Source organism: Mauremys reevesii, linkage group 18, assembly GCF_016161935.1.
Source record: "Mauremys reevesii isolate NIE-2019 linkage group 18, ASM1616193v1, whole genome shotgun sequence".
In the NCBI taxonomy this organism is placed as follows: domain Eukaryota; kingdom Metazoa; phylum Chordata; order Testudines; family Geoemydidae; genus Mauremys; species Mauremys reevesii.
In genome coordinates, this window is record NC_052640.1 from 22,471,630 (window position 1) to 22,483,802 (window position 12,173).

The 12,173-nt window shown below is 38.1% G+C and overlaps 1 protein-coding gene across 7 annotated transcripts in view; it reads left to right on the forward strand.

Annotated features, from left to right (window-relative positions):
- CIT (citron rho-interacting serine/threonine kinase) overlaps window positions 1–12,173 on the forward strand; it is a 99,412-nt gene that overhangs the window by 52,759 nt on the left and 34,480 nt on the right. For 6 of the 7 annotated variants that reach the window (XM_039505792.1, XM_039505788.1, XM_039505791.1 and 3 more), the window contains exons 20-24: window positions 1,598–1,714; window positions 2,623–2,732; window positions 6,434–6,608; window positions 8,720–8,917; window positions 11,198–11,251. In XM_039505792.1, the coding sequence (XP_039361726.1) occupies window positions 1,598–1,714; window positions 2,623–2,732; window positions 6,434–6,608; window positions 8,720–8,917; window positions 11,198–11,251 (654 nt within the window). The remainder of the gene's footprint in view (window positions 1–1,597; window positions 1,715–2,622; window positions 2,733–6,433; window positions 6,609–8,719; window positions 8,918–11,197; window positions 11,252–12,173) is intronic. The other variant, XM_039505790.1, reaches the window with a different exon arrangement.

A 12,173-nucleotide genomic window follows, 5' to 3' on the forward strand; every position in this document is an offset into this window, starting at 1 on the left:
GTAACATTGTAAATAAGAAGCAGGCATCATTATCTCCCATAAATGTAAACAATCTTGATTGAACAAGAAGTAGGATTGAGTGGACTTGTGGGCTCTAAAGTTTTACATTGTTTTGTTTTTGAGTGCAGTTATGTAACAAAAAATCTACATTTGTAAGTTACACTTTCACGATAAGAGATTGTACTACAGTACTTGTATGAGGTGAATTGAAAAATACTATTTCTTTTATTATTTTTATAGTGAAAATATTTGTAATAAAAATAATATAAAGTGAACACTGTACACTTTGTATTCTGTGTTGTAATAGAAAGCAATATATTTGACAATGTTGAAAAACATCCAAATATATTTAATAAATTTGAATCGGTATTCTGTTGTTTAACAGTGCAATTAATCATGATTAATTTTTTTAATTGTGATTAATTTTTTTGAGTTAATCGCATGAGTTAGCTGCGATTAATGGACAGCCCTAATTAATTTTTTAATTTCAATTTATTTAAATTCCAAAGCTGTGGACATATGTGCAGAGTATTAATTAAAAAAAAAAATCTATGCAACAGCCAAAAGGAGGAGTTTCAGTTCACTTTCTAGTGAACAAGTGTTGGTATCTCTCAAGTCGCCACCTTACTTGGCGCTCTTGTTATATGTCTCAGCAGAGAGGCAAAGGATTAAAGTAGTCATGGAGGCTGAATTACTCTCTCATACCTACATGTGGTTCTTCCCAGTGCCGGCTCCAGCTTTTTTGCCGCCCCAAGTGGCGAAGAGGAAATAAATAAATAAAGCCACAATCAGCGGCACTTCGACGGCCGGTCCTTCCCTCCGAGAGAGACTGAGGGACCCGCCGCCGAATTGCTGCTGAAGACCCTGACGTGCCACCCCTTTCCATTGGCCGCCCCAAGCACCTGCTTCCTGCGCTGGTGCCTGCACCCGGCCCTGGTTCTTACAGGTCAATGTTGAGGCACATCAGTGAGATAATGAAAAGGAGCTTACATTGCCACTTTTCTGCACCATACTTCTCTGTGAATAGAGGAATTAATTTTCCATGTATGTCTTTCATGAGCACAAATTATGAAACTGTTTAAAAAACAATAACAGCCCGTAGTATTTCCAATAACTCCTTTTACTCATTAAACTCAACCTTTTCAGATAGCTGAGTAGTCCCCTCAAAGTTTGCTGTCCCAGGCATTTCCTGCCATCCCATCTAGTTTTCCTTAGAAGGTGGTCACGCCCCTTCATTGATTGTAAGCCTTCCCTGGTGGCTTTCTTTTTGACTGCCCTTTGACTAATGAAACAGGTTCAAGGACAGAACAAGGAGTAATGGTCTCAAGTTGCAGTGGGGGAGGTTTAGGTTGGATATTAGGAAAAACTTTTTCACTAGGAGGGTGGTGAAGCACTGGAATGGGTTACCTAGGGTGGTAGTGGAATCTCCTTCCTTAGAGGTTTTTAAGGTCAGGCTTGACAAAGTCCTGGCTGCGATGATTTAGTTGGGAATTGGTCCTGCTTCGAGCAGGGGGTTGGACTAGTTGACCTCCTGAGGTCCCTTCCAACCCTGATATTCTATGATTCAAAGTGAGGAAATTTGTTTTGTTTACTTCAGGTGCTAGATGCTCAGATGAAGAAAGATCTTGCTGATAAGGAAGCACTTGAGAATATGCTGCGAAGACATGAAGAAGAAGCACATGAGAAATGCAAAATTCTGGCTGAGCAGAAGGCGGTAGGTGTAACTGAATCAGAAACAGAAACATTTTAAGAGTATGTGAGAAAAATAAAAATTAAGATTTGATAGATCTTAAGGTGATTGTTGTTAGTTAAACGTTTAACTGCATGCTGTAAGGTATGGTACAAAGAGAATTGTGTGAAGAGATGAATTGTGTTGTGAATTTTCAATTTTTTTTTTCTGTTGTTTATGCAGACAAATATAGAATAAAGATAATAATATGCTTAATAAAAAACAAAAAAAATTTATCTTCAATCATTGTCTCCATTTTTTGCTTGTCTGCTAGAAAAAAAAAAATAGATTGTTTATGAATTGTTTACTAATGAGAGAGATCCGTCCGGACACAAGGCAACAGTTTTGACTCTCTCCCTCTTGTGTTCACTAGAGTATTTAATAAAGTATTTTGATTTTGCTGCACCCAAACAAAAAGCGAGAACTGAGTTTTTCTTCGACAAGTATTTTAAGTCTCTTACCCAGTGATGTTCCTACAATAAAGATCTTTTGCTGCTGGGTCTTGTTGCTGGAGGCTTCTTGGGGGTGGGGAAGAGGGGTGTGTGTTTGTGTGGTGGTTTGTTTTGTTTTGATAGCTGTCCTTTTAATTCATTATGTCTGCAAGAACATTCCCTTTCAAGAAAATCATCCATGCCTAGTATGTTACTACCTGGCAGTCCAGCACATGGTTCACATGGGAGCTGCTTGCTCGTGATCTGGACGAGACTGAAAAGCAGTTATAGATTGATGTAACAGATGTAACATCTGAATATGTGATTGCTTCTTTGTTTCTTGTCCACTCAGTCTGATATCTTGTTTCTGAATGAAGTTTCTAGAAGTGATTTTTAAGTGCCCCCTTGCTGTAGTCACTAATTTCCATCACATGATCTCAAAGGCAGACTGCTCTGTTTCAGATGATCAATGCCATGGATTCGAAGATAAGGTCTTTGGAGCAGAGAATAGTCGAATTGTCTGAGGCTAATAAACTGGCAGCAAATAGCAGCCTTTTTACACAGAGAAACATGTAAGTAAAGGAACTGCTACAGCACTCTTGCATTTACAAACCCCGGTGTGAGCTCAGTAAGACCTGTTCTCCAAATATATTATTTCTCTAACAAGCAACTATAGTTTGCTCAATATTTTATTTCCCCTATCATAGCTGTTCAGTTTTATTGGTCTGTGTTGTTGCATTTGTTTTGGATCATTTCATGAGACTTGCTGTCCCTTTTTTTGCTGCATGCAATTTTTCAAAATATATATATATTTAAATGTCTGAAACACTTCTTGAGAAGCAGTAATTCCAATACTGTTCCAGCTGTGGAGATATATAACAATTAGTACACCTCTACCCCGATATAACGCTGTCCTCAGGAGCCAAAAAATCTTACCGCATTATAGGTGAAACCGCGTTATATCAAACTTGCTTTGATCCACCGGAGTGTGCAGTCCCGCCCCCCTGGAGCTCTGCTTTATCACGTTATATCTGAATTCGTGTTATATCGGGGTAGAGGTGTATTCCTTTTGCTTCCGGTGTTTAGGACTTGATCACATCTGCTTCTTGTGGCATTACTCATTGGAACTCAAAGCCTTATTATAATTATTTGACACTCAAAGATGAGAAGAAAATGTTAAATGTCCTTTCTTCACAAAGCTTCCATCCTGCTCCCAACAGCTGTTAAGACATCTAAGAAAATGAGATATTGGTTTAGGAATTTTCCCTCATTTTTAAATGTTGATTATAAATATGAGGTATTGGTGTTATCTCGGCCTGTTTTCGTTTTTTTTTTTTTTTTTAAAAAGGGGTGGGGGCACGAGCCGAGCCCTAGGGTCGAAGTGATTCTTTAATTCTGATTCCTTATTTCTGATCCTGAAAGTATTTGGATACAGTATCAGCCACAATGATTCTATATGGTTTTTAGCTTCAGTTCCTCTTCAGATCTTCTCATCAATGGCCAGTCGAGCTCTCAGTTTAGCCATTTAGGGACCTTACTTTTCCTCCCCATGGCAGCTCCCTCAGGGTATTCAATTGGGACCTACAGTCCTCTTCGCTCACTGCAGCATCAGCAGCTTTGCTAGAGGTAAATCCTTATTTTAAAAAAATGAATAATAAAATACTGGGTCTTTTGTTGCTATTGTCTCAAATCTTTGATTCCATCTCAGCACCAGATTTTGGTTCAGATTTTAACTTAGATGCCTTATCTTCCCATGAAGATAATTGTTTTCCCTTATTTTTTTCCTAAATGGTTTTAAGTGATTTTAAGGCGATGTTCTGTGTTACATGAGATTCTACTTTCATGTGTAGGAAAGAGCATATGCTACTTAATATCCTGTAAGTAGGAAAAAATAGGGCTTGAGTTGTTCCTATCAGTGAGATATTAGTCATATCAAAGTTTGGCTGTCTGGAGAAATATGTGCAGACCATCAGCTGCATAGTGGAATGCTGGGTGGCATCTCTGAGGACAGCAGTTGGTTAGATCCATTTGTGAAGTAAAGCAAGGTTGAGTTTTGGCAAAGATTCTCTGAACTCTTCTTTTAGCAGTGATTGTACCAACAGAGATGTAATAAAAATTCCTGGCTTTACATTTCAAACTTCTGTCAAGCTCTTCAACCTGAGCAGACTGAAATCTTCCACAAAAGTAACTGTTAAAGTTATATATGAGTTGCTTTATGCAGATGATTATACTCTTGTTATATGCACTCTAGTTAATCATCCAAAAAGCTTGTAGAGGCTGCTAAAACCATAATATCATTAATCTGAAGAATCCAGAAGTAATCATACATGGGAAAGCATAGGTAAGACTTAGCATCAGTCAGTCGTCTTGAACTCAGTGTGGTAATAGATTTCACTTCTCTTGAAATGCAGTTCTTGCTGACTAAAGAAATGTTTACCAGAATCAAAAAGGGGCATTCTACCGGTTAAAATATTAACTTTGGAACCAGCATGGTTGTCATATGTGAGACCAAAGTTCCATGTTCACCATGCTGTAATGATTTCTTTCGTGGTCTGTGGCTATGAAAAATGGAGACATTTGCCAGCATATAAGAGTTGGAGAAACTTAATCAAGACACTTTGGAACTCTTTTATGGATATTATGGTGGCTGGATGCTATAAGGATGGGTATTGTAATAATTTAATAATAAAATCACAAATAATGCAATTCTGCAAAGAGGATGCATAAACAGCTTTGAAAGTCTACTACTGAAAGCAACGTTTAGCTGGACTAGATGCAGCCTCTGAAAGGAGGACACCAGACTCAAATCAAAAGACAGAGGAAGAAATATAATGATGGCTAAAAAAAGAATTCTACCCATTGTGACTTATGTTAAATATTCACATGTTGGGAGGGAGAGGGAAACAAATGGCTTTGGCAAGTCAGTAATCGTGCAGCAAATTTAGAGTGAGTCATGTTAGTCATTAAGAGAAGTGAGTTCTTTTTGAGCAGAGACTGTAGATCTTATAGATATAACTAGCAAACCCTACTGCATTACTCTGACCTGTGAAAAGGCATGTAAATCTGTAACTGAACCATATTTGAATCCACAAAAGCTATTACTAAACTGAGCATTATCGATATGGACAGTTAGCAGTTAGAGCCTTCAAGGAACTGTGGAATCCAACTAGCCTTTGTTCTATCAGTAACTAAAAAAACTAATGATTGGTTCTGAAGGAGGCAGTCATTTCTCATTCTACTGTTGCCCTGGCTGTTTGGACAATTCTGGCTGCCAATAATCAGTTGAGGGAAGTTAGAGGGAAGGATGATTTTTTTTTTCTTATCAAAGCACAGGACTGTGACTCAGAAGACCTGGGTTCTATTTCTAGCTCTGCTATGTGATCCCAGGCAACCCATGTAATTTCTCTGGGAGAGGGATAATAATACCTATCTCACAGTATTTTTCTGCATATGAGTTCATTAATATTTGTAAGCTCTGTGAAGAACCTGAATGGAAGACACTATACAAGTGCAAAGTTTTCAAATGTATTATAATATGATTGTAGGAAGCTACCACTAATTCAGAAAGAGCTTTTCAGCTCTTTTTCAATTAGGGTATCTAATTATCAAGCCTTCATGGTAAAAAAAATAAAATAAATAAAAATAGATCATTGGCTGTAGCAGAAGTTACCAGCTTCTGAATTTCTTGGGAGCACAAGTAATTGTGTGTTCAGTGCATACATCAGGGTTTCAGTCAGGGCAAAAGTTTGCTAAAGTGTTGGCCAGATTGGACTCCTAGCAAGTTTCCGAAGTCCAGAACTAATCTGTATGCAATGAAGCCAGTTGCAGTTCCTCTGATCTTTTAATATGGACGTCTAATGTATGGAAGTTCCTGCTCCAGCATTCATTGAACCATTTTTTTTTTCCAAATGGAAAAACAAATGATGAGGAAAAGGTTGACAGCTTAGAATGAGTTGTTGATCAGACATTCTTGTAGGTTTCCAAGGTTTGGTGTTCACCTTTCTCCATGTACAAACAGATGTACAACCTGCAAAACCATGATATCTGAGCTACTCAAGGCACATACTTGGTTTAATCACCGATGTGGGAATCTGTGCAGAAGCCGACATAAGAGTCCCTATTTTTTCCATAAAGGGGATGTGAAATTTAAAATAGGAAGAGCTAATTTTGATGTGATCACATTCTGCTTACCAGGAAACTTTTATACCAATGAAACTACATGATCAAGATATATCTTGATTATGTCTTGTCTTGTTGTGTATTTTCCTATCAGGAAAGCCCAGGAGGAGATGATCTCAGAGCTCAGACAGCAGAAGTTCTACCTGGAAACACAGGCTGGGAAGTTAGAAGCCCAGAACCAAAAACTAGAAGAGCAATTGGAGAAGATCAGTCTTCAGGACCATACTGACAAGAACCGCCTGTTGGAGTTAGAGACTAGACTGCGAGAGGTGAAAATTTAATCTTTTGCAGACTGATGTACTTGGTCGTATCCCCTTTCAAGGAGTACAGTGAGAATTAAAATTAAGTAGTTTCAGTTTTCAGCACTGCAGGATAATGACTTGAGCTGAATGACCCAATTTTTGCTCCATTTCTGTAACAGTGGAAATGTCCTTGCTGGAAAGAGTTGAGCATGACTATTTTGGGTTTTTGTTTCTTAGACTGGTCGAGTCTGAGTTTCTAGATCAGCTTGCTTTCTTAGAACCAAATTTATTTGCATCCTTTTGTACAACATCCTTTAATAGTGCCCAGATATAATGGTGATGGGCACAGTATATATGCTTAGCTGGATAATTCATTTATTTTCCATTGTAGACTTGAAAAATCAAGTTTTTATATTATTTTCGAATAAAAAGGACAGACAGGCAGAAATAGGTTGGAATCACCTCATGTTCCAGAGAAGAGTAACAAAAATGATTAAAGGTCTAGAAAACATGACCTATGAGGGAAGATTGAAAAAAATGGGGCTTGCTTAGTCTGGAAAAAAAAGAAGACTGAGAGGAGACATAACAGTTTTCAAGTACATAAAAGGTTGTTACAAGGAGGAGGGAGAAAAATTGTTGTTCTTAACCTCTGAGGTTAGGACAAGAAGCAACGGTTTAAATTGCAGCAAGGGAGGTTTAGGTTGGACATTAGGAAATAACTTCCTGCTAGGGTGGTTAAGCACTGGAATAAATTGCCTAGGGAGGTTGTGGAATCTCCATCATTGGGGATTTTTAAGAGCAGGTTAGACAAACTCCTGTCAGGGATGGTCTAGATCAGGGGTCGGCAACCTTTCAGAAGTGGTGTGCCAAGTCTTCATTTATTCACTCTAATTTAAGGTTTCACATGCCGGTAATACATTTTAACATTTTTAGAGAGTCTCTTTCTATGTCTATAATATATAACTAAACTATTGTTGTATGTAAAGTAAATAAGGTTTTTAAAATGTTTAAGAAGCTTCATTTAAAATTAAATTAAAATGCAGAGCCTCCTGGACCGGTGGCCAGGACCTAGGCAGTGTGAGTGCCACTGAAAATCAGCTCGTGTGCCGCCTTTGGCACGCGTGCCATAGGTTGCCTACCCCTGGTCTAGGTAATACTTAGTCCTGCCATGAGTGCAGCGGACTGGACTAGATGACCTCTTGAGGTCCCTTCAAGTCCTATGGTTCCCTGGATAATGTCTTTTTTCCTTCTTTGCTGTCCCTCCTCTAATTCTCAATAAAGACCGAGAGCTCTACTCTGGCTAAGAGGTTTGGGATGTCCAATGTCATTCCTTTAATTAGCCAGTTGTTGCTAGACATCAGTGTAAGGTCTTCTGGCAGGCCTATTTTTCACACATCTGCAATATTATGGGCAGATTCCCTTTCAATAACATAAGGAGTCAGGCTTAAAGTATTTTAGTTTGAAAATAATCTTTTTCCCAGGGCAATCCTTGGAGGAGGGCATATAAGTGAACAAGCAGCAGGAAGAAAAATTGGAACTTATTCTTTGAACTATTTTCTCCACTCTGCCATGGTAAATGGGATCTGCCAAGATGTTGCATCAGTGCAGCGATAGATCTGTCTGTAACAAGAATCTGAAGGGAAGTTTAAATATGAAAGTAATTGAACAGTATGTAAAGACACTTATCTATTCAAAGTAATATTGATAGTTTCTTCTTACAAAGCCTCAAATGCAGTATATTAACTTGCAACTATGGAAGATAATCACACAAATTATACTTCAACTTTCATATTGTCACAATTATTTATATCAACATTTGATATGTATTTACAACATAGCTGGCATTACTCTTATATCCTAGTTTTCATTTCAGAACACCATATAGTTTTATGTTTGAACCTTTTCAAACCAAATGAGTGTTTTTCAAGTGATGGATGAAGCAGCATCCTGGGGATAGTTACCTTCAGGTCTGATTTTTAACTAATCCATCCAAATCTGACATTAGACTGGAGTGTTGCCATGTAATCCCAGAGTGCAATTCTAGGGCAGGCCTCTAGTTTGAAATGAACAAATGTAGCAGCTGTACTCTCCATTTCCTTATTAGTAACTCATATCCAGCTGCTGTTGTTTCTCTCCAGGTTAGCTTAGAGCATGAAGAACAAAAGCTGGAATTGAAACGACAGTTAACAGAATTGCAGCTGACCCTCCAGGAAAGAGAATCTCAGATTTCAGGGCTTCAAGCTGCACGATCAGCCCTCGAGAATCAGCTCCGTGAGGCTAAAACTGAACTAGAGGAGACTACAGCTGAGGCAGAGGAGGAGATTCAAGCTCTCACGGTGAGTCCTATACTTCTGGATTGGTATTGTGAACTATACCTGCAGATCTGACAGAATGTTGATGCACACTTCATAATAATTGTCCTAACTTATTCGTTTTGAGGTTGTCCTAACTTAAATTTTGTATGTTTTTCATTTTGCAATGCAACATATGAAATGTGCCTTGGATTGAGGAAGGCACAGAGACGGCTGAAATGTCAGAGTTCTTTGTCACTCAAAAAATACGTATGCCTGTTATTTGTTGTCCACTTGTGTGAAAACTGATTGGCTATTAGTGAAAACTTCATCAGTTTACTTGATAAGCTAAAAGCCCCACACTAAATTATTTCTACTGTACGACTTTAACTTTCTGCTGTTTTGACCTTTGAAAGTAGTGCTGTTTTAAAAGGAATGTGATCACAAATGTTCTGATATTTTCTCTATAATAAGTTAGCCAACTCTGCTATCCTTTTAAAAAAAATCAGACACGTACTATTGTTATTTCTCTAATTTTACTCCAAAGGCTGTTCCATTAAGAATTGCTACTTTTAGATCTTGCAGTCTCTTGTGAGGTGTGTGAATTCCACAAACTTCAGCAGGGGTTGGGGTGGGGGAAAGATTTTTCCCTGCCCAATGAACGAACCACTTAATTATATGCTGCTGGTTGCTGCTTTGAGTAAAAAAGATGCTTTTAAACTGTTGGATTTTAAATAATGTTTGCTTTGCGAAGGCTTGCTAATGCTGTGGGAGGCAAAGAAATAACTGACCTCCTACTTGAGCTGCCGGCTATCACTCATCGAAGTATCAGTCTTCACTGACCTTCAAATCCAGTTATTTTAGAGTACTGGAAATAGTCTGTTGGCTCAATAGAATCTGATAAAAGGGAATCTCCTTGAGTCCTTATTCCTGCTATTATCACTATTCAGATGGGATGGGGGTTCAGCTGAAGACTGGTGTGTGTGTATGCCAATGCTGTTGGATATCCCAGGGTTGAGGAGGGAGATCATTCACTCAGAATTGTTCTAAACTGGTATATACTGGGTAATATATGCTAGGAAAATGCAACAGTAACTGAATAGGGCATGGCAGCAGTGTATCTCAAATACAAAACAGTTCTTTTTGCTCAAAAGTGAGATGGTCCAACTGAAATTTGAAAATTTTGGCAGAATTGTTAGCTGCCATGCGAACAGAATGATGACGTGTTTGATATTTCTTCCTACCACACCAATGAAACAGATGAATGTGTGTGATCTGTGCTTGCTCAGGCAGATATTACCACAACTGTTCTGGTGAAATGGTAGTGCTTTTGTACCAGCTATCGTAAGATTCCAATTTGGCACCTCCATGTCACTTTACTCCAGTTTAATGGGTTGGGATATTTTTTGTTTTGAGGGTCTTTTTTGCATTGCCTGTTCTGGTAAGATAACTTTTTAGTTATCACATTGGACTTCTGCTGACCAACTTTTCCTATTGAGTCTCTTGGCTGTAAGGAAAATGTCTTGAATAAAGGTGATTGGATGTGCTAGTGCACTAGCCTTTTATCTGTTAAGGCCTTAATATGCATATGATATTAGTCACAACTTAAATCAGTTTGACAGCCTGAGTGAATCTTGAGAGAGGCCATGAGGCTGAAACATGAAGTTTGCTTTATCATGCTTTGCTTGTTAATAAGGAAGTAAAATGATGCATGCATTATTTAATTCTTTAAAAATGCTTTGCAGCTTTTAATACTTTGGTTTCCATCTTCCAAAGAAACCATTATTTAGTTTAGTCACGGTTTGGGAGAGTCTTAGGACTAAACAGGAGTTCCTCAGGATAGGGTTGAGGTAGATTGGCAGAGCAGTTTGTGGAAGCGTACATAGTGCTTCATTGTAGACTTTTCTTTGCAATCATTAAAATATATGTAGTATTAAAAACATGTTACATACAGTATTAATCCAAATGTGGAAGTAAAAACAGAAGTAAAAACAAACTACTCAAATTATCTTAAGCGAAGAAGGTACACACTTAACATTAAATGATCACTTACCTTGGAAACCACTTAAGATGGAATGTTTTGCATCATCCAGTCTGTTGTACATTTTGCTACAGTAGCTCAGAATTGGGAGCATGTGTGCGCTTTGATTAAGTAGGATATGACTTAATCAGTTCTTTGCCACTACAGAGTGCTTTCATAGCCTGCAACATCTGTCTTCCAAACTTTGCTTGCTGATAGATTGTTCTGCAGTTTATTTAGCAACAGCTGTTGGATTCTAATTCTAATGTATGAAAAATTGATGATTAACTTCTTACCTCCCTTAGGCACATAGAGATGAAATCCAGCGTAAATTTGAAGCCCTTCGTAATAGCTGCACAGTGAGTATTAAATACAGATCATTGAATTATTTTGAAATTAAGGATAAGGAAGGAAACAAACTCATTTACTCCTTGATGGCAATTGTTCCTGACATTGGCTTCTGGCTTGCAGGAGTTAGCCTGATTGGATCTGATTTCGTTTAGGCCTCAAATAAACCTCAATTTAGAGGTTTTATTCTGATTTAAAATTGACACTGCCTTCATCTTTTTGGAGAAGGAAGTCAATTCAAATATCTCATTGCAGTGCAGCTAGTAAGAATGGTGTAGCAGCTGCAAAAATTATGTGGGATATAGATTTTTTTCCTTTTATAAGGGAAGGGAAAAGTTTCCCTGTCCAAATCCTGAGCTATATTATAGATCTAGGCCAGAGTGAAGGCTCTATCTTGCCACTCTGGGTTTTAAGGAGGGCTTTAACTCTGTCTGAATGGAAAAGAAGTCCTGTGCTTCTGAATAATACATTGTTACATTGTTCAAAGAGAACTCATTTAGGTTCTTAACTTGTACGTTCTGTTACTCAAGAGATCTTTTGATATGTTTTTTCATTCATTTAATTCATACGGGACAGATATCCTAGATTTTGTGTTCCTTATCGTTAGATGTTTTTCCAGATCTGCACTCTTTTTTTTTTCTTATTTCTTTATGGTGCTGTGTGGACCATGATGACATCGATGTTTCAATGACACACAAATTCTAGAAGTGTCACACACTGACCACCATCTTCTGTGTAATAATTGGAGGCAGGTCTCTTCAGTCTTTCTAACCTCTCCTCCACTAGCTGGATCTAATTGCTCCTTACCTCTCTAATGGGTATTCCTCTCCCATACTCAGTGACCTCTCCACAAAGTTAATTGTCCACCATGCTTTGATTGCATAGTCATAGGTGCTGTAGGAAAACCCAAGGTAGAAAGAAAATGCCTTTTTT